The sequence below is a fragment of the Candoia aspera genome, chromosome 3 (assembly GCF_035149785.1).
Source record: "Candoia aspera isolate rCanAsp1 chromosome 3, rCanAsp1.hap2, whole genome shotgun sequence".
Taxonomy (NCBI): Eukaryota; Metazoa; Chordata; class Lepidosauria; order Squamata; family Boidae; genus Candoia; species Candoia aspera.
This window is the reverse complement of record NC_086155.1, coordinates 115,084,041-115,105,624: the sequence shown is the minus strand read 5'-3', so window position 1 is coordinate 115,105,624 and position 21,584 is coordinate 115,084,041. Positions and strand designations below refer to the sequence as shown.

The following is a 21,584-nucleotide window of genomic DNA, read 5'->3' as shown; positions in this document are numbered from 1 at the left end:
ATGCTTTTACGCAACCAAGCCCTATCCTTAAGCTGAGATGGAGCTATGGTGGAGCAAAGAAGGTGGCAAGATGTATGTGCACAGCCAGCAATGACATCAGCCTATGTATGCAGTGAGGTCACTGGAATCCATTCCTTGTTGATGCCACTTAGCATCTAATAACTGCTTTAATTCATATGAAGGTGTCTTAGAAAGTATAACACTAAAGTAATATGTAATTAGCATAAATATTGATAATTGTTTTCTGTTCACCTTTGGATTGAGGCTTGTCTTACATCACTTAGAGGGCACTATTGGAAACAACACAACCAAAATGAGATATAGATGACTGTGGCATGCAGCTAAACATGAATGTCCTTGAAGATCAGTTCATGCTTGGGAGGGTCTGCTTTCCTCCTGGATTTCAGTCCTTCCTGTAACAGCACAGCAGCTTCTCTCTCTTCTTTCCGCCTTTATCCAGTTTTCTCTTTCCTTCACCTCATCTCACTTCAGTCTTGTTCCCCAGTTTTCTTCCCAATGCAGTTACTATTTCCAATGAAGTTACTATGTCCCATCTCTCCCTCGCTGTTTTTCCTGGAGGGTGGGAAATAGGGGTATCATACACATTTTTTTGTACGAGTGGTCTGTGTGTTAGCAGTAGTTGGTATATGAAGAGGGGGATCAATAATTTTTAACTATAGTGCCTTATCTTACAGGCAATTAATTTTGATTAATGATTCAATTAACATTTTATCTTGAATGTGCCCTTTTGGGGTGAAGGGGTAAAGTTTATATTGTTTATATAAATTAGTGTGATGAGAAATCACTTGTGATAAAAGTCACACAAAATGAGGTTTCATCAGGCTGAAGAAGGGTACTGCTTCAGGAACAGTGGTCTTTGTACTTCTGTTACTTCATTAGTAAGAAAGTGCTAAATAGAACAGTAATAGATTGGTGACTTTTGTATACACTGGTGTATGCAATTTTTCCCTGGCCATTAGGCACAATCATACAGTGAAGGCACCAGAAAATGACAACATATGAACTTTAATTTAAAAAACATTTCACTATATTGTTCCATGATATCTCCTATCTTGGGAGATTTTTGTTACCTTTTTAGATTAAATTGTATCTGCATGCATTACGTTGCCGGCCCCATGTGTGCAATAATAGGCTACTTGTGGCAGGTAAATAAGGTCTGCAGAATGATATAGTCAGATCTATTTCTATTGACTGCAAGTATATCTTAATATTATCCTTGTCCTGTGTAGTAAATCAGCATGTATTAGTACGAAAACTGTTCCATCACCTAAGCAGAAATTACTGTCATGCAGCATGTACAGTTGCACGTAAAAGTTTATGCATGCCTAATCAAATTGTATATTGCAAGGAAATATAAGTGAATTGAAGTTGAAGTTTGAATGCATACTTACTATGCATAATGTTGGATACCCTTTCAGATGTCAGGTATTTCAGCCAGACTGTCCAAAACATAGGCCCAAATCAACCATAAAGTCCTTGCAGGAAAGGAAGATAATAGTTTTGGAATGGCCTCCACTGTCCCCAGATTTGGGGAGATAAACATGCTGTGCAAGCAGGTGGGCTTAAGAATATTTCTGAGGTTAAAGACTTGCAAGGAAGAGTGAGAAAAAAAAATCCGGGAAGCTGTTACTTCTAGCAAAGGTGCTAGAAATTCTGACTGAAGGGATATCCAAAGTTGTGCATCTGCCATATTCACATTTTCAAAAATGTTGAATCTAAAGAACTCTGTATGTGTAGTATGCATTCAGATTTGCAGAAAGATGCTGTGTTTACTTTGTGCCATGTGGTGGTTTTGTTGGCTTCTGTTCGTTAGGGATTCACAGAAGCATACAATTTGTTCTGAACTTTTGCATGCAACTGCATAGTGATTCCAATTTCTAAGTTTGAGAACACAAGAAACTTTAAGGTTGCAATTCAAAGTACATTTACTAGTAACTAAGTTGCACTGACAAATGAAACATTTATTCTGCTGCACATGTAGTAAATTAAACTATGCATTCAAGGGCCCAAAAGATCGTTTATGAATAAGCTCAACAAAAAGCCATCAAGACTCATTCTCCAGCAAAGTGAGTGGACCAGAAGTACTGTTTCAGTAGTGGACATTTTACCAGAATCTTGCCTATATATAGCTGGGATTGTTCATACCCAATAATACAAGAAAAGTGTCCCCCTTTCCCTTTTAAGCAGCAGCTTGCAGGGCGCTATGAGAAGCACAGCTATTATAAAGGCCATTAAGAAAGTAAAAAACGTGTGGCTTCAGTGGTGATAAAAGTAACAGGTAAGCAAATACATTCCTTTCAGGACAACAGTCCATGCCTTGTGTCAACTGCTATGTTGTTAAAACATCTGAAGTACACACAGCATCATATACTAATCACACTTGTACTGTCTGCTCACCTGTTATATCCATGTGTAGCCTGGCAGTATGTACTTTCCCATTTTGGGATTCTTGCCAGAGACTGGGAAAGTGTGTGTTTAAACTCTACATACAGTATAAACCTGAAGAACAGTTTGGGTTGGTTAATCGCAAGCAGTGCATAGTTGTTTAAGCAAATATGTCAGTATATTCCAATTATATTCTCATAAACTCTATATTTCTCATTTTCTCAGATGATTATACTTAAATGAAACCACATGCAGATTCCTTTCATTTTTCAAATTGTACAGAAGTGGAACATTAGTACGTATACCAAAGCAGTTAGCTAGCCATCACTATGTTTACAACTGGAATGCCTGTTATTTGCCAAAGGTTTCCAATGATTCTATGCAAGCTAGATAGTGGAGCTACTTGACTCATTTTAATCATATGATGTGTTGTGCTAAACCATTTTATATTAGTGTTGCATTCTCTGTGCTCTTGTGGCAATATAGCAGAATGCACTGGCATGTGAAAAAATGTAAAAAACTTGTAGTATGCATATGCAATATGAAATCGCGATTTGTGTTCAAGTTCATTGCCCAGGATTTAGAAGGATACATAAGTAGCCCAATCGGATACGGTCTTACGTGACAGTAAATACCACTGAATGTAGTGGGGCATACTTCCAAGTAAATGTGTGGAGAATAGCAACCTTAGCCAGCATCATGTCTAAAATACAAGCTTGTGCAGCAGAGGTAGAGTTCAACAAGTATTGTCAGAGTTTTACATCTCACTTCTGATACACTGGTAAACAGGTAAAATGAGCCACTTCACCCACAGTGTGTTCTTTTAAGGTGATGTGTAAAGTGGTTCACAAAATAAGATCTAACATTTACATGATCCATTACAGAAAACCCAGTTGTTCAGGAGTGAGCTTTTTACAAGATCTTAGATGTTTAAAAAGGCTGGTAAAAGATCAATGGCCAATGATGGTTCCTCTGTTCATAATGATGCTATTTCAAAGTAGTCAAGATTTAAGAAGCATCCCTGGATATCCAACCACTTTCTGTCAAAAAATTCAAAATCCTTTTCTTTAGTATCTTATCCAAGTAACTAGGAAGGCGACTTTTTGAGGGGATGCCCTGCCTTTTTTGGAGATGATCTTTAATAATTATAGTTTTAACAGTCACATAGCGTGCTGGACTCAGATTAATAGAGTTACAAAGTACTTTCTCTCGGTCAGATAACAGTTCAAAGCCAGGAAGATTTTCAATTGCAGAGAATTCTCCATCTTTACCATCCTCCTTTCCTCTTTTAGAAGTACCAATGTTTTTATTTTCTTTCCTTTTCTCTCGTTTGTGTCTAGCTGCTTCATATTCTGCAGACTCTTCCATTTTTGTTATGCCATTTCGGCGATACCGTTGGAGTTCTCTTATTTTTGTTCGAAGTACCTTTTCCTTGTGCAGGTTTTCAAAGAAATCATCAAATTCTTTGCAAGACATAAACTGGTAAAGAGACCTCAGTTTTAACCTCAGTTCCTTTTCTTCTTTTGTAGTTTTGCGTTTTGAAGGTTTTTCTTTATCTCTCCTATCCTTCCCTAAAAAAGCAGGAACCAAGTTGTAGTCACGGGCAATGTTCTTTCGCCGCTGCCTCTCCTTCAGTTTTCTTACATACATATCCACATGAGCTCTTTTTAATTCTATTTCCACATCATCATCATCATAATTAACTGAAAGGCCACTAATTAGAGTCTCAGCATCTTGATCATACTCAATCTCATAGTCATCTCGAAGTGGCATATAACCAAGCTGCTGCTGTTCAGCCACTGATATATCTAAAGGTGGCAGAGGCATGGTAAGGCTAGGAGAAAGTGGACCACCACTTGGGCAAGTATGATCAGTCACTCTATTTGGAATGATGTCAGGAATGCAGGCTTTTCCAAGATTGCCATGTATATACATGCTTACGTAGTGTTCCATAACTTCTTGAGGAGTTCGCGATGCTCCAACATGAGTAGCCATATCTTCCTACAATAAAGAAGAAAAACAATTTTTTGAATAATCTGTCTCAAGAACATACATGTACTAGAAACAGATACAACTGTAATGTTTGTCACAACCCAACATTTCACATTCTTTTAAATACAGCCAATGAATACAAACTTCAAAGTATTCGTGCTTATTCATATCATGGCGACCCTAAAGTAGCTATTCTAGTTTACTGAATTCAAACAGAGAAAGTTCTAAACAAGGAAATTTATTTAAAGCTTTCCCCATAAATTCATGTTTTGCTAATCATACAACCCAAAGAAGATGTGGTTTTAAGGAAATGCTGGCAAGTACTATGCAAATGCTCCTTTAGTTCTGAAGCATTAAAAAAACCTATTAAAAATTTCCAAATGAATTGAACTATTCTCAGAAAAGCCAATCTTAAACTATTAAGGTTTAATTTCATGTTTGTTTAAGATGTAAATATATTAAGTAACTCAGGAGAAATGACCCACAAACACATTATTTAAATTCATATAAGGAAAAAAAAAGACCTTCCTTCCTGTCCCTGCAGCCTCTAAATCTAACTAAGTTTGCTCTGGAACATCCATTAACCACCATAGCACTTCTTGGGAGGAAGAAGGAACTGTTTTCTCTGTTCTATTAACGGAGATGATGATGATAAATTAAATTTATATGCTGGGTGGATAAGGCCGTAAGACAAGACAATAATATAATAATGCCATAAGAGAACTTAATTATATTCTACCCTACATATATTTTGTTAACATGATAGGTATTCCTTCCTACCATCTACATACTATAAAAATACACTTCAATATAAAGTATTTATAACCAACAAAGTATGTTTTGTGTGATGTTCTAAATTCAATTTTTTGCATTCTTGGAAAAAAATCCCTTACCATAAATTTAATTTTAGAACGGAATCTAATTTTTTAAAAAGTATAAAAAACAAGCTTGATTGGCACACAGGAATACTAGCAATTTTATTTATTTATTTATCAGTTCATTCATTCCTCACATTTCTTCACCACCAATCTCACCAAAGCAACTCTGGCCAGTTTACAATCAAATTAAAATAATAAAAGATTAAAATACTATAAAAACAGATTCATCATATATAAATATAAAATCCAAGATGGAGAAACAACAGTCTCAATAAAATTTCTCATGGCCTCATCAAGGTGCCAACCACCCCCATGATTGACTATCCCCCCTCCTGCTTCAAGTGAGGTGGCAAAGCCAAGTCTTCACTCCCGGAAGGCCGGGAGAGTGGGGGCCTGCCTCACCTCTGGGGGTAACTTATTCCACAGGGCGGGGACCACAGCATAGAAGGCCGTCTTCCTGGACCCCCCCAACTGACAATCTCTCATGGACGGGGTCCATAACATGTCCTCTCTGCCTGACCAGGTGGGACGAGTCGATGTAATTGGGGGTGAGGCGGTCCCTCAGGTAGCCTGGACTCATGCCATGTAAGGCTTTAAAGGTAATAACCAACATCTTGAATTGAACCCAGAAGCAAACCGGCACCCAACGCAGCTCGCGCAGCAAAGGTGTTATATGCGCCATCCTTGGGGCCCCCAAAACTCTTCACGCGGCCGCATTCTGAACCAGCTGTAGCTTCCAGATACTCTTCAAGGGTAGCCCCATGTAGAGCGCGTTGCAATAGTTATACAGGAGATGCCTAGGGCATGAATGACTGAACAGAGGGCTTCCTGAACAGATCCAGGAAGGGGCATAACTGGTGCACAACACAAAGTTGGGCGAATGCTCCCCTGGCCACGGCTGCCATCTGTTCTTTGAGCAGGAGTCCTAAGTCCAGGAGAACCCCAGGTTCCACACCTGGGCTGTCTGGGGCAGTTCCACCCCATCCAGAACTAAGGATAAGTTCCCAGATGCCGAGGGGCCCCCAACCCACAGCCACTCCGTCTTACCAGGGTTCAGCTGAAGCCTGTTGTTCCCTATCCAGACCCCTACAGCCTCCAGGCACCAAGAAACAGTGGACACAGCATCATTTAGGTCACTCAGGATGGAGATGTATAGTTGGGTATCATCAGCATACTGATGATACTTTATCCAATGGTGACAAATGATCTCACCCAGCAGTTTCATGTTAAAAAGGAGCAGAGAGAGTACCGAACCCTGTGGCACCCCACAAAGGATAGGCCGCGGGCTGGATCTCTCGCTCCCTATCAACACCGATTGGGACCAGCCCTGGAGGAAGGTGAACCAGCACAAACTGCGCCACCCACCCCCAACTCCCTAAGCCAACCCAAAAGGATACCATGGTCGATGGTATCAAAAACTGCTGAGAGGTCAAGAAGAGCCAGGATGGATGCACTGCCCCCATCCCACTCCCGCCAGGTATCATCCAAAAGTGCAACCAATGCTGTTTCCATCACATATCTGGGCCTGAAACCCAACTGAAAAGGGTCCAGATAATCTGTTTCATCCAGGATCCTCTGGAGCTGCAAAGCCACCACTTTCTCAACCACCTTCCCTAAAAAGGGGAAGTGGGAGACTGGACAAAAATTGTCCAATATGGTGGGATCCAGTGACGGTTTCTGAGGAGGGAGTGCACCAAAGGTTGTCAGAAACGTTGTCAGAAACACCCCCTTCCTCAAGAATGAATTCACCATTGTCTGGACCCACCCACTGGTCACCTCCCAACCTGCCTTCACCAGCCAGGAGGGGCATGGATCTAATTGGCAAGTGGTGGCATGGAGGACCTTGTCTACTTGGAGGACCCTGTCTACTTCCTCAGGCCCAACAGGCTCAAACTGTTCCCAGACAACTGGGTAAGTACATTCCACAGGTCATGCCCCACACTTGGCATCCAGCTTGGCATAGATCTGAGTGATTTTATCCTCCAGATGCCTGGAAAACTCCTCTGTGCGGCCCTGTAGGTGGGTTACTGGGCCCACCTTCCCCAATAGAGATCAGGTGAGCTTGAACAGGGCCGCTGGGTGGCGTTCTGCGGATGCAATAAGAGCAGAGAAATATTGACCATATTTATCGATCAATTCTATTAGGATTAGTTATAATGAGAACCTGTTTATGAATCCAGCAAAGGTCCTTCAGACAAAGCAAACCTACAATTCACAATCAAATTACAGTATCAACAGTGTATTCAAAGTATAAAATCCTAAACATAAACCAAGCTAACCTTCAAGAAATCATATTAAAATTAGTTTTATTATACTGGTAATACTGTCATAAAACCATCATTATTTGGATTTTAAAAAAAATGTATACTGTCCGTCAGAAACCAGATTACTATAGCCTTTATAGGAGTACCATTAATCTTGAATGATACAACAGAGAAAGTGCTATATTGTATGGTCACTATAAAAAATCAGGGTGCAAAAGTTACCTGAGGACCTCATAGAGTCAACTGGATGTTATGGGACCAGATTTTTTAAACACCTCAGTCCCAGTTCACTTAAGCTTAAATTTATGGTTCATGATGTCATGCAGATTCATAAAATTGGATTAATAAAGTAAACCTGGATTAAGATAACCAAGAAGCAGCATCTGATATGATGCCAGGTCAAGAAACAGTCACAGTAGAGTTTCCAGAAATGCTATTTTATTGTTGTAAACTAAAAATCTTGAAAGCCTGTCAAAAACCTTAACTGCACCTTTTTTAAGGACGGCAAGGATGGACTTTTCTGAGTCCCTTTCTCACATTTTTTACTTTCCCTGGGCTAAGCAACCATTTTACCTTTTCCACTTCCTTCTCAAGGCCAGAACTAAGTTCTGGTATGTGTGAACACACCCAAAATGTCATTTGATAATTATATTTAAAAAGTAACCCAGCCACAGCATTCCACACCGGCTGGTTTCTGAGGGCACATATTATAATAGTCCACTTAGAAGTAATTTAAATTTAGAAGTTTAATTTAGTATAATAACCAATGCATTTTATCAGATTTTATTTAGAAGATAGTAAATAGGTGCAAGTGAACAATTCCTGCTTACAGCTGCCACCTGATAGTCTGGAAAGCACTAAGTATTTTTTCAACATTTTACTGGCAAACTCTCGTTACAATTTATTTTCAACAACAGAGTTAAAACACGAGAGAAAAGAAACAGCTGACATTTAGAATGGGTGAGATTCCAACTAATATTATGAAGCAAGTTGATTAATCTCAGTTCCTTATTTGCACAAAATTTCAAAAGACGCTCAATCAGAAAAGCAAATATAAACCTAGAGTTTGTATAAATGTTGGACCTAAAATTAAGCAGAAAACAAACTGTATGTTATACCTCCAACAGTATACACTACCTTTCCATTAGCTTTGGGTCATCCCAAGTCATACACCCATGTTAGCTCATTGTCATGAATGTGATAGGAATGTACCTTGTTCAGACCAAACCTTTCTTTACATGCATAGCATCATTATCTATGGTACCATAAACCTATCTTGCTCAAAATAGTTAATAATAATAATAAAGCATCTGTACCCAAACCATTTTAGGCCACCTGAAATCATACAACCACAGTTCCAGATGACCTATGATGTAATCCCACCTGAGCAGTCTAAAGACTCACAGATGCAATGAAAGACTGAAATTCTGTCAAACATCCATTACATGATTGGTGATAGAACACTCTATTTTTGTTAACAATGTTCAGGTTTACATGGTTCAGTTTCTGAAGTTATCTCATCTATTCAGTATATTTATATAGCCCTGAAACAGTTTAGAAACATTCTGACAGTCAAGGTTTCCTTCATTTCAAATTTGTCAAGCTATATACATTTTCATTTTGTTACAACTTCCAGCTATACATATCTTAACACAATTTTGATCTTTAAGTGTTTCTTCACTTAACATTTTTCCACTTTTTTTCTAACTTTATTCCTTCTTGGAGATATGTCTTACTTGAACAGTAGGTCATCTGATTTCATCCTTTATACTAATCACGGTAACAGTAATCTTGTTTTTGATTATCCGTAACACTTCTGCACAGTACAGTGACCAAGTTATTTCTTTTTTTCCAATCTATTTGTGTCAAGAAAAGCCTATAGCAACACTATTGGTGCACACATCAATTTATTATTTCTGTTGTTCCCCTATACTTTGGGGTGCAGCATCCTGGTTATTTAAGTCATTTCTATCTATTTTATTCAAAATTGGAATGGTGTGCCTCTATTGACAGTACCATGCACAACCAGGTAAAGTTTGGACAAAATACATTCCCATTACGTCAAGGACTCTCTTGGGCATGTGGCTGTATGATTTGGGTGACTATGTATGTGTTTGGATGTAGATGTCCGATTACTTATTAATTTCTGCTTACTTTGAGCAAGACAGGTGTCGTGCACACAGCCTAGGCCAGACAAGATACATTCCCATCACTTTTCATGGCAGTTGGCTAAACACGACTGTATGATTTTGGGTTGCCCAAATGTGAGATGCAGCATTTTGGATATATAGACTATTCACCATGTTTTTATTATATTGAATTACTGGGTAACTTGAAAGGCAATGTGTCTGATTACAGAGATATGATACAGATAAACTTAGGTTAATTTTAAGTCCCACAATATATAAAGTTTGGGTTTGTATTCATTCTATTGCTTGATCTGTGTTTTAAATATAGACCAGAATACGGAACAGGGAATAAGTAACCACCTTCAGCTTTGCCCAATATTTCCAGCCATTCTTTTCCCCTTAGCTGAACAAGGGCCCAGCTGCATGAACAAGAGTCATGCTATTGAAAATGAGAATTGAGGAACCGCTACAGGAACAGGAGAATTTCCCCGCCCCGGAAGGAGAGGGCCGGCTGACAAACCAGCATGGAACTTCTCACCCAGTTGCCGAAGCCGAACTGCTCGATAGCATCCAGTAAGAGCTGCTCCTCGCGGCTGCTCCAGCCACCCTCGGCCTCGGCACCCCAGAGCGTGAAGCGCCCACCATCTACCAGCTGGTAGCCGTGCCAGCGCCTATGCGGGCCAATCTCGGCGCCCGCTGAAAAGCACTCGGGGCAAAGCTCGATGTCGGTACATTCGGTGCAGCGAAAACGGAGCGAGCTAACCTCGGCCAAGCAGTACACGCAATACTTTTTCCCTAGTTCCGCCATCTTGCTTTCCCCCCTCAAAGGCAAAAAGAGCAGCGCAGCTTTGACGTCCAAGTTTGCGACAGGGAGCAACTCCCGCCCACTAACCAAGGCAGAACTTTGTGGCTGTTTCCCAAGAAGAAACAGCCAATCAGCTTCGAAATTTATTTTGCTGTTCCACGCGCAACTTCCAATCAAGCCTCGCTTCTCTTACTTTCTAACCATTGGTTGACCAAGGGAACTTTTGTTGCCTAGCGACGCAGCAAAACGGTTCGTTTACGGAGAGAGAAGCGTGGATCAGCAGCTGGGATGCCATGGAGGAGATTGAGGAGGAGGAGGCCGCTAGTCCGATACCCCAAGATCCTGAGGATACTGTTGTTCCGATTCCCCCAGAACCACAGAAGGCGCCCGAGGATGCGGAGACAGCAGAGATGGTGAAGAGTCCCCCCTCTGAACAGCCGCCGACACCGGCGAAGGAAGGAGCAGGAGAGGAAGCGACCATAGGAGAGGAGCCAGAAAGAACGGCTAAACAGCTGCCAGCGTTAGAAGAAGCGGACAATGAGTCTCTGGCGGAGGAGCAGTCGGAGCACGCAGCCTCGAGCGAAGGTGTAGGAGAAGCAGAGGCAGCGAAGGATGAGGAAGAGGGCAAGAGGACTCCGTCGGCAACTCCTTCTCTGGAGAAACTGGCAAAAGAGGGCGAGGCGCACGAGGTTCCCTCCCAGTTAGCGTTCTACGGCGATTTGCCCACCAGTGCCTCCTTCGCGGAGGGCGAGCTGGTGGAGCCATCTCCGTTGCAGGTGGGCGTGGAACTGGGCCGCAGGATCAGCCGCAGCCTCTGGGAGCTGGAGCAGAGGCGCTTAAGCAGCCGGTCCTTAATCGTCGGCGGCAGCCTGGAGAGCGACGAGGACGAGGTGGAGAAAGAGACGGCGGAGCAGATAAAGCAGCGCGCGGCCGAGGAACAGCGGCGGCGAATTGAACTCACGGAGCAGTATCGGCAGCTTCTGGCCGAGCGAGGCCGCCTCCGCCAGTACAACACGAAGCTGCAGGCCAAACTGGCCGACCTCTTGAACAAAGCCAAGGGCAAGGAGCACGTCCGAGAAGAACTAGAGCAGCACATCTCGGACCGGGAGCAGCGCTACAGCCGCTACCTGGCCGTGCTAGAAGAGTTGCGGAACCAGCAGGAGGAGGAGATGGCTTGGTACCAGAGAGAGATCGATACTCTCCAGCGGTCCTGCGATCAGAAACTGGCCAAGGTGGACAGTGAATGGAAGACCTACCAGGCAGTCAAGAAGGAGGTAGCTGTATATACCATGGGGCGGCGGCTGGGAGGCAAACAAGCTGCCATCAAGGAAGTGGACAAGATCCAAGCTAAAGAACAAAGCAAGGAAAAGGAGATGACAGAGGTGAGCCCTGCATAGAGGAGAGATGTTAAATGCCCTGTCTAAGCAGCCTGCAGTTGGGATAATGGCCTTCATTAATTTTAAGATGTGGCAGTTTCTTTTTCTACATCTTTCAGTGGAGGGAGTCTTTGAGACTTACACTGAACAGTTATATTACCTCATAACTGTAAGGCCTGTTAAGGGCACCAACAATTTCATGACTAGGAGGAATGGAAACACATTGAAATGTCATTCTTAGAAAAAACAAAGTTAATCCAAACCAAAAGCGTTTCCTGGATCTTGCATTGTTATGCCCAGCCTTGCAAATAAGTCCTGTAAAATTCTTAACTTGCAAAGTAAGTAAACCTTTATTATGGCAGAAACTGTAATCTTCAAGTGCAGATACATAGCCTAGATCAGTACTTGTGCTACAGCAACAGGGTGATGAGGAATAATTCATTCTCTTTTAATTTATAAAGCTTTTTATCAGGATTAATATGAACTATTTTGTAAAACAATTGCTTGTCTAGATAAGTTTCAGTTTATTCTATATTCAATCTTTCACTGGTTTACCTCATGAAAGAGCAGTAAGGGGAGGATAAACACTCCAAACTTAAGAGTTATACTAGCTGATAACGAAGTCTACTATTCTGTTCTCATGGTGGCCAGGAATACGATGGTCTAGATTGTATCACAAAACTTTTGAAAGTCCAATTAAATAGTACCTGTTGGATCATGCTAGTCTTCATACTTGTCTGCACAGTGTCTGCTTGTATTTCAGTAGGAAATCATTAGGCAACCAGAGGTCATCCTTTGGGAATAGGGCCACAGTAGGCCGAAGGAAAATGCCAAGTGGACATGGATGTGTTTCTTCATTCTTTTTATTTTGTATTCCTTTCCCGAAAATATCAGCTTAAGCTATTGTTTCTGCTCTGTGTTTTCTGTAGTAAACTTTAGAAATTATTTAGCTTCTCTGCAATTTTCTTATACTTCTTTATTCTACAGTTGTCTCCCAGAGTTGGTGAGTAGTGTCTCTTGAAGGTGTGACATCACTGCTTTGCTGAAACAGGTGTATTAGTTATCAATTCCTTTTTGAGTAGGCTGACCATATTTCCTTGAGACAAAAACGGGACATTGGGATGGCAAAACGGGGCAGGGCTGGGCGATGGGCGGGATTGACAGGCAGGAACTTCTCTGGTTTTCTTGGGCTGGGAATCTTTGGATTCCTTCATTTGCGAGAGGCAAGTCTGGGCTGGAGAGTCTAGTGAACGGTTGTCCCCAGCAAGCTGTTCCTCCCCTGGCTGTGCTCTTATGTTCTTTTCTTCCCACCATTTCAAGGCAGGAGCCAATTGGCTCACCCTTTGATCACCGCCTATCAGCTGATCCTGTTTTTTTCTTTTTAGGTTTCCTGCCAGGTTGAGCTCTGTCACTTTTTTCCCATTTCTGCTGAGCTCCCCCTCCTTCCAGTCAAAGTTAGACTGCATTCTGACAGGTTCGCAGGAACTTTCAAATTTTTAAGTAAGGTTTTTAAGAAAACAGGACAAAATGGACATTTATATTAAAATGATGGGACGGTCTGGCAATGTTAAAAAAACAGGACTGTCCAGTTCAAAACGGGACGTATGGTCAGCCTATTTTTGAATCCATTTTAATGTGCTTTCTACAGTGTTCAGTTTTTTCATAGACTACTATGACCACCTACTCACATGAAGTCCACTGTATTCTAGTTGTAAGTCATCAGAGTCTTCGGTATAGATGTCAAATATGTTTGCTAAAAAGAAGCAGTCACAGAATATAATAGCTGAATGATCCATTAAAGCACTCACTTACTAAATCAGGAAGAACGATTCATAAAGTTCATGCCCTTAACTCGGCACTTTATATTCTAAAATTCAAAGAATAGGAAATAACCAAGATGAGCTTAAATATTTTAGTAGTTGTGAGACTTGATGTGATTATTCACATATTTAATGGTGCTCCAGATGGTTAACAATATCATTCAAAGGTGCCATAGTATGCAGCATGCCATCCAGCACCATCAGCAATAACTCACTCACATGACAGAGGCCTGCCTTGATGTCCAAAGACTGAAGCAGCCATAAAGAAAGCCCTCTTTCTATTCTCATAAAATGTACCTCTGATAGTGGCAGGTTGCAAGTAAGGCCCTGGGCACCCAGATGTAAAGCTAAGTCCAGGAGCACACCCAAACTAAAAATATACAGTGTGATGAAAGTGTGATTCCTCTTTTGGAAATACAGTTTTATTGGCTATCATATCAGGACTGTGTTTCACAACTGGTCATAGGGGAAAAGTTAGCAAGGCCAGTTCTGTTCAACTCATTTGGACTTATTTTGAAATACAGTTGGGATGCAAGGCTAAAATCTGGGGCAAATTCTATTAAAATCAAAATATAGACGATTCATCTGTGATTGTGTTAATGAAAGCTAAACCTCAAATCCCATGCTCTTTTAGGATTAGGTCAGTGGGGCTTATCTGAAAGTGTGGACAGAATTGCCCTGTACCTTTTCAGAGATCAGAAAGAGATTTTCTCTTTAATTGACTGCAGAGGTCTTTGCAAACCACTCCTAAAGACTTCAGAGCTATTATCCAGATCTCTAAGCTAGAAAATAGCTAAGGAATGGCTGTTTCCCCATGGCATGCCAAACCAGTATTTCAAATTAGTATTGCTCCAATATAAAACAATTATTTGGTGGTATTATCATTAGCCCTGTTTCTATCATTTTAGGTTCGTCTTGAAAATATAAAATTGAAACACAGGATCCAAAAACTTGATGCAAGTCTAAAAGCTCAAGAAGAACTGGCAGAAGGCCTACACTTAATAGACTTTGAGCAGCTGAAGATAGAAAACCAGACCTACAATGAGAAGATTGAAGAGCGTAATGAGGAAATTCTGAAGCTCCGGAGAAAGGTCACCAATACAGTGCAAGTCCTGTCTCAAGTAAAAGAAAAACTGCAATTTGTGGAAGCAGAGAATCAAGGCCAGAAGGCTCAGCTAATGGCAGTGGAAGGTCTAGTAGCCCAAAACAGAGATATATTAACAAGGACAAAGCAGGCTCGTGATAAATTGCGAATAGACAATCAGAGGCTTCAGCAGAAATGTGGTTTACTTGGAAATACATTGTTATTGAGGGACTTTGAGGAGAAAGTTGATGCTGCTGAGATACTGAAAGAGAGGTTGGAAACACTGAAGCGTCATCATGCTGGACTCTGCCTTACGTGCAATGGAATCAAGAAGAAAATCAAAGGGGCAAAGTCTTTTCTGCCATTCTAAATGTCATTAATGGTAAACAGGACAAAGTGATGTGTGGAAAAAGATCAAATAGAACATACCTGTTTGTGCCTTTATATTCTCAATGTGTGTATTGTCAGGGGACAATTGAGCCTCAAAACTAAATAGCCACCTTGAGTGCTTATATAAGCAGAAAGATGTGGTATTACTTTAATAATAATAAATTCATAAATACTATATTAGTTTATAACTGACAGTAAAAGTATACAAAGCTAAACTGATAATTGAATCTTGAGTGTATTGTTTTTAATGTAAAAAGTAGACTATAAGGAAGTGTTGGCAACTATTAACGAATAAGCATAATAAAATCTTAAAAGTGCTTAGCCTCCATTTGGGACATTTGCCTTCTTTATGTAATTAGGCATAGTAATAGATCATCTGTCTTCATTTTTTCCTTCCCCTTTAATAATGTCAAAATTGTCCTACTAAATTAAAAAATGTTGTATATCAACATCTTTTGAAACGAAGTACAAGCTCATTTATTATTTAGTTATTTGGTTCTTTCAATAAAGATGGCTTTCCACACTCTTTAAAAAAAAATGTCTCTAAATGTGTATGTGTGGGAAGAGGAAGATGACAGAAGTGCCCAGAAAATTGTGATAGGGCAAAAGGCTTTGAAGTTTTTGGAGTGTATGTGGTGGTTTCTCTTGGAGAAACAATTCTGAATAGCTTAGTGTTTTTCCCGGTATATGAGAAGGGTATATCTTTAAACAATGATAAAATTTGTCATCTTGTCTGCTTTGAGTTTTAGGTAATCTGGTGCTTTGCAACTGGACTTGGTTGAGTATTTCTTACTGATTTTAGTGGAATTATGTGTATGTTTTTAAAGAAAGTTGTAACTTTATGTAGCTTTTCCCACCAAATATACTACATAGTTTTTAACTGACCCATTTAGTCTCAGTCTTTCAACATAATTAGAATCGAAGAACCCTATAGGACTGGTTTCAATATTCACAGTGTGGTTAAATGTTAAAGAACTACTGTAAGTCTGAAACAAAAAGCAAGAGCTTCACTTATCTATGGCTTTTACGTGTCGGGCTTAACAAGAGTGTATGTGTGGCAGCTGGAAGATATGACTGAATGCAAGTAAGGGATAATATGTCAGATATTGAGATATTCAAACCATGTTGCTTAATATGATAGTTAAGTACTATTAGCTCCGTTAACAAACCCCAGAATATGGTGGTTACTCTATACTTTTTTAAAAAGGGGGCTTTGTCTTATTAACCTATTTAGTCAGTTTTTTAATTAATGACTCCTGACCTATTTTTGTTTTGTGTGCCACAAATCCTCAGATCTCTCAAAGTATGCAGTAACATACCTGAAGTGTCTGGTTACACCAAAACAAACTTGGTCATATCTTCTCAAAATCTATACCATAGTTTTGTGGGATTTTTTTCCTGTGTCTTAATTTGTTCTTTTGTTCTACTCCATATTAAACCTCTTTTAGGCATACACAACTCTTCTGTATCTTCTTTCTCAAAATGGTGGGAAATTGTTGCTAATTTTCTGTGCTGTGTTTAAGGAGAATAGTGCATTTACACACACACACACACAAAGATTCAAGAGCTGTAAATTGCCAGCTTCTTATGTAAACAATCCACTAATCTTGAAGAAAAGATTTCATGGAGTAGCAAAAAAGAAAAAAGCTCAGAATGCAAGAAATGATCCAATAAAGCATGTCTTAAAATGTTTCTTATTGCATTTAGGTAGATAAAATATCATGTTACTTGATGATCAGGAATCTAGTCACATGTTTTACTGCTAATAGCAGATGATTAGATTCTTGCTCATCAAATATTATCAGTGCTATTAGTGCTTTCTGTGCAACAAGATGGAAAATTCTGAAGAAAATTTGCATGCTTGAGGCTTCATAGCCATTGTAGATGTAATTTGCAAGATACCATCTAAAGGTATCATGCAAAGTATAGCATATGATGAATGTGAGATACCACACATTAGCAGAGCTACCTTGTTCACTGTTAATATTGCAAGACAGTGGAGATTCCAAGTATTAGCACAGATGCAGCAGGATTGTTCACAAAGACAGGCATGAAATCTGAACATACCTTTCTTTACAGTGCTGCTGTTCCCAAACCCAAGACTAAAAAAATGCATCTAATATGGCTTGGCACCAGGTCACCTCCAGGATAACTTTCCCCAGCTGGAACTGGCCCAACTTGTACAGACTTCCTGTACAGACTTCCAGGAGAAGGAGTGTTTGGTTCCCACTTTCAGGACATGAGGGAGGCCAAGGCCGCTTCTCAGTGGTAGCACTGCCACCTCAGAACAGCCTCCTGGCTCCTTTCCAATCAGAGCTGTTTTGTAAAGCATTTGGGGACTGATTATGTTTATTGTTGTTTTATTGTTTTTCTACTAGGTTTTATCTTTACATTTAACTTTTTACTGTGGACATTTTGTGTAGTCTCTCTGTAAACTCCTGAGTGTCCTTAATTATTTTTCACATAACTGTAATATATCCTTCATAAAATGGGAAAGATACAATGCCACTTCCAAAAATTGCCTGGTATAGTTGAAAAAATGTTAGGGGCAACTATATCAGTAAATGTTTTGTACCATTACACAGGAGATCCATCAATCCAGCTGCTTGTTTGATTATGTGCCATCAAGTCATCACTGCTGACTCTTAGCAACCACATAGATTTTCTTCATGATCAAGAAGGTCTTCCAATGGTAGATCGCCGCTTCTGCTGCTTTACCGGAATCTAATTGCAGAAGGTGAGTTTTAGCTTAAGAAGCTTCTGTATCTCCATAGAAGATACCTCCATAGAAGGTAGGCTCTCAGGTTAACAGTATTATTTATCTCACAGTAAAATTAAATTTTTCTGTCTTTAGAACTGTATAATTCTCAGTTTTGAGATCTGTAACTATTAGTTTTGTCAACAACTTCAAAAATTATTTCTTTAGTGTCAAGAATAGTCACTGGGCTTTATCAAAACTAGAAATGGATATTTAGCCAGTAGTGGATCTGGCTGAACAAAGAAAGGACAAAACTGCAATTCTATTACTTGATGAAGAAAAAGCTTTTGATATACAATATATGTATATTTCCCTTTCCCTAAGGATTCATAAAATGGCTCCGAATTCTCTGTGTCCCAAACTCTAAGGCGAAGACTCAATCTTTTTTCATCTATTTTTTCACACTATAAAGGTAATAGTCAAAGATGTGCACTTTCCCTTTTACTTTTGTTTAGCACTCTACCTTGTGCTATTAAAGATTATCAATTGTTTTTGCTTAATTAAAATATAAATTGGTATGATGATGGAAATAATGACATTTTTTTTGTACTTCTCAACCCCTATTTCAGTTCCAGCTCTGATGCACTTGATAAATACATTTGGGTGAACTGCGGTGATCTATTAACTGGTTTAAGTCAGAATTCTTGCCAATCGGCAAAGATATGTTTGTTTATGTACTGTGATTGTCATTTGCACAGGATTTGTTAACTATTTAGATTTATCTAATATTTTTCAAATAATTACATTACAAATGAAAGATATATAAAGAGGTTTTCTTGGATATTGATAGATACCCTTAGCCCTTGGGGTAGAGTAAGCATTCTCAGAACGAATATATTCCCCAGGATACTTTGTACTTTGCAATTGTCAGTTAAAGATAGAGGAGCTTTAGTTTCCCAAATCTTGAATTATACTATTATGCATACCTTTTGATTAGTACCAAGTTTTGGAGGCCTTCACTTAGTATAATTATCTTCTTGGATCCTTCTGAAATTTTCCTATGTACCATTTTTAATTAAATGGATTGTTTAGGCTTCAAAGTATAATAGCTCAGATGTTTCCCCTGTCTTTTTATCATATCAAATTGAAATTTGTGGTATCCTATTTGTGGAAAATTGACTTTGATCCTTTTTCTCATGGCAAATTGATGCTATGGCATAATTCAGACTTTAAATTTGATTTTAAAATTGCATGTAAGTTTTGGATGGATCCCAGGATTTTTACTTTAGCTCAACTACTTGATGACAAGGATGGGATTTCATCATTTCTTTGTTAGAAAATCAATACCATTTGTCCATTGCTATCCACCAGCAGTATTTACAGTTACAATATTTATTGGCATCTCAGACATTTTCAGTTTCAAAGATACCTAAGTTATTAACAGTGATCACTAAATCTTATGACCTTGGCATTGATAAGTCAATGTGATACGAATATTTTACAGACTGAATAAGGAATTGGAGATCTTCATTTTATCTGAACACTGGGAAACTTTTAACCTCAGTATCAAAAATTTCAGTAGATCATAGTTTATAAAGCTTATTCAATTAAAAAAAACACCTACTTTGGATTTAACTTACCCTTTTTTTGCATAGAAATGAATAAACTATCATGTTGTTCAAGATATGAGTTGTTGAAGTGTTAGCTTATAGGAATGGGGATTCTCAGGCTATATTTCAAAGGGGAGGCCATTTAGTTGTATCCTCTTTGTACTCCCTTTAACCTAATCTTTCTCTGTCGTTATGAATACGCATTGGAATGCTTCATAACAAAAGGTCATGTTTGAAATGCCCTACCTTCATTTTTAGAAGTTGTATCGTCTACAACTGAACTGTTCAAAATCTTGCAAGATGATGCTGTCAAGGTAATGCATGCTATATGCCAGCAAATTTGGAAAACACAAGAATGGCCATCAGACTGGAAACAATCAACCTATATCCCCATACCAAAAAAGGGAAACACTAAAGAATGTTCAAAATATCGAACAGTGGCACTCATTTCACATGCCAGTAAGGTAATGCTCAAGATCCTGCAAGGTAGACTTCAGCAATTCATGGAGCGAGAATTGCCAGATGTACAAGCTGGGTTTAGAAAAGGCAGAGGAACTAGGGACCAAATTGCCAATATCCACTGGATAATGGAAAAAGCCAAGGAGTTTCAGAAAAACATCTATTTCTGTTTTATTGACTATTCGACTGTGTGGACCATAACAAATTGTGGCAAGTTCTTAGCGGTATGGGGATACCAAGTCATCTTGTATGCCTCCTGAAGAATCTGTATAACGACCAAGTAGCAACAGTAAGAACAGACCACGGAGCAACGGACTGGTTTAAGATTGGGAAAGGAGTACGGCAGGGCTGTATAGTCTCACCCTACCTATTCAACTTGTACGCAGAACACATCATGCGATATGCTGGGCTTGAGGAATCCAAGGCTGGAGTTAAAATCGCTGGAAGAAACATTAACCATCTCAGATATGCAGATGATACCACTTTGATGGCTGAAAGCGAAGAGGAACTGAGGAGCCTTATGATGAAGGTGAAAGAAGAAAGTGCAAAAGCTGGCTTGCAGCTAAACCTCAAAAAAACCAAGATTATGGCAACCAGCTTGATTGATAACTGGCAAATAGAGGGAGAAAATGTAGAAGCAGTGAAAGACTTTGTATTTCTAGGTGCAAAGATTACTGGCAGATGCTGACTGCAGTCAGGAAATCAGAAGACGCCTAATCCTTGGAAGAAGAGCAATGACCAATCTTGATAAAATAGTTAAGAGCAGAGACATCACACTGACAACAAAGGTCCGCATAGTTAAAGCAATGGTGTTCCCCGGCTGCGAGAGCTGGACCATAACGAAGGCTGAGAGAAGGAAGATCGATGCTTTTGAACTGTGGTGTTGGAGGAAAATTCTGAGAGTGCCTTGGACTGCAAGAAGATCAAACCAGGAAATAAAGCCAGACTGCTCACTTGAGGGAATGATATTCAAGACAAAACTGAAATACTTTGGCCACATAATGAGAAGACAGGACACCCTGGAGAAGATCTTGATGCTAGGGAGAGTGGAAGGCAAAAGGAAGAGAGGCCGACCAAGGGCAAGATGGATGGATGATATTCTAGAGGTGATGGATTCGTCCCTGGGGGAGCTGGGGGTGTTGACGACCGACAGGAAGCTCTGGTGTGGGCTGGTCCATGAAGTCACAAAGAGTCGGAAGCGACTAAACGAATAAACAACAACAATCTTATTACTTACACTCTTAGGCTAGGTGAGGAAAAAGAGAAAAGGTAGAAAGAATAAAACAAGAGATTAGAGTAAGTAGTTGCAGAAAGAATAAACAGTGGCCCCATAGTCTACAACTATACATTGTAGCTTTATCTCCTTTATTTATACAGAGGTCCAAGATTATGGTTCACTAAGAAGACAGCACTTTTTTTTCAACAGCAAAGAGACTGTTCTATTCCCCTCCTTCCTCATTGCAGAAGCAAGCATTCCTAGCTGTTAATTGCCAAGAATCTGACAGAACAGCAATTTTCCTCTGGGACTGTTCCAGAGAGTTCAACCCAGTGGATTACAAATCTTCAGGAGACATACATCTATCTCCAAATAGCCACTGCAGAGTTGATGAGAGATACCCAGAGTGAACTTTCAGATTTTAATTTAGTTTCTTCCTATTTATCTATCTCTTCTG

At 39.8% G+C, this 21,584-nt stretch overlaps 2 protein-coding genes across 2 annotated transcripts; one reads left to right on the top strand and one right to left on the bottom strand.

Moving 5' to 3' along the window:
* Window positions 1-1,100: 1,100 nt before the first annotated feature.
* Window positions 1,101-10,516, bottom strand: TADA2B (transcriptional adaptor 2B). Its single transcript, XM_063298677.1, has 2 exons — window positions 10,208-10,516; window positions 1,101-4,407 (listed from the first exon to the last, which is right to left on the bottom strand). Exons 1-2 carry the CDS (start codon window positions 10,475-10,477, stop codon window positions 3,415-3,417), a joined length of 1,263 nt encoding a protein of 420 aa, XP_063154747.1. The 5' UTR covers window positions 10,478-10,516; the 3' UTR covers window positions 1,101-3,414.
* On the top strand, window positions 10,482-16,216 carry CFAP184 (cilia and flagella associated protein 184). The gene is made up of 2 exons (XM_063298676.1): window positions 10,482-11,856; window positions 14,579-16,216. The coding sequence occupies exons 1-2, from the start codon at window positions 10,768-10,770 to the stop codon at window positions 15,122-15,124; spliced, it is 1,635 nt and encodes a 544-aa protein (XP_063154746.1). The 5' UTR covers window positions 10,482-10,767; the 3' UTR covers window positions 15,125-16,216.
* The last annotated feature ends 5,368 nt before the right edge of the window (window positions 16,217-21,584 follow it).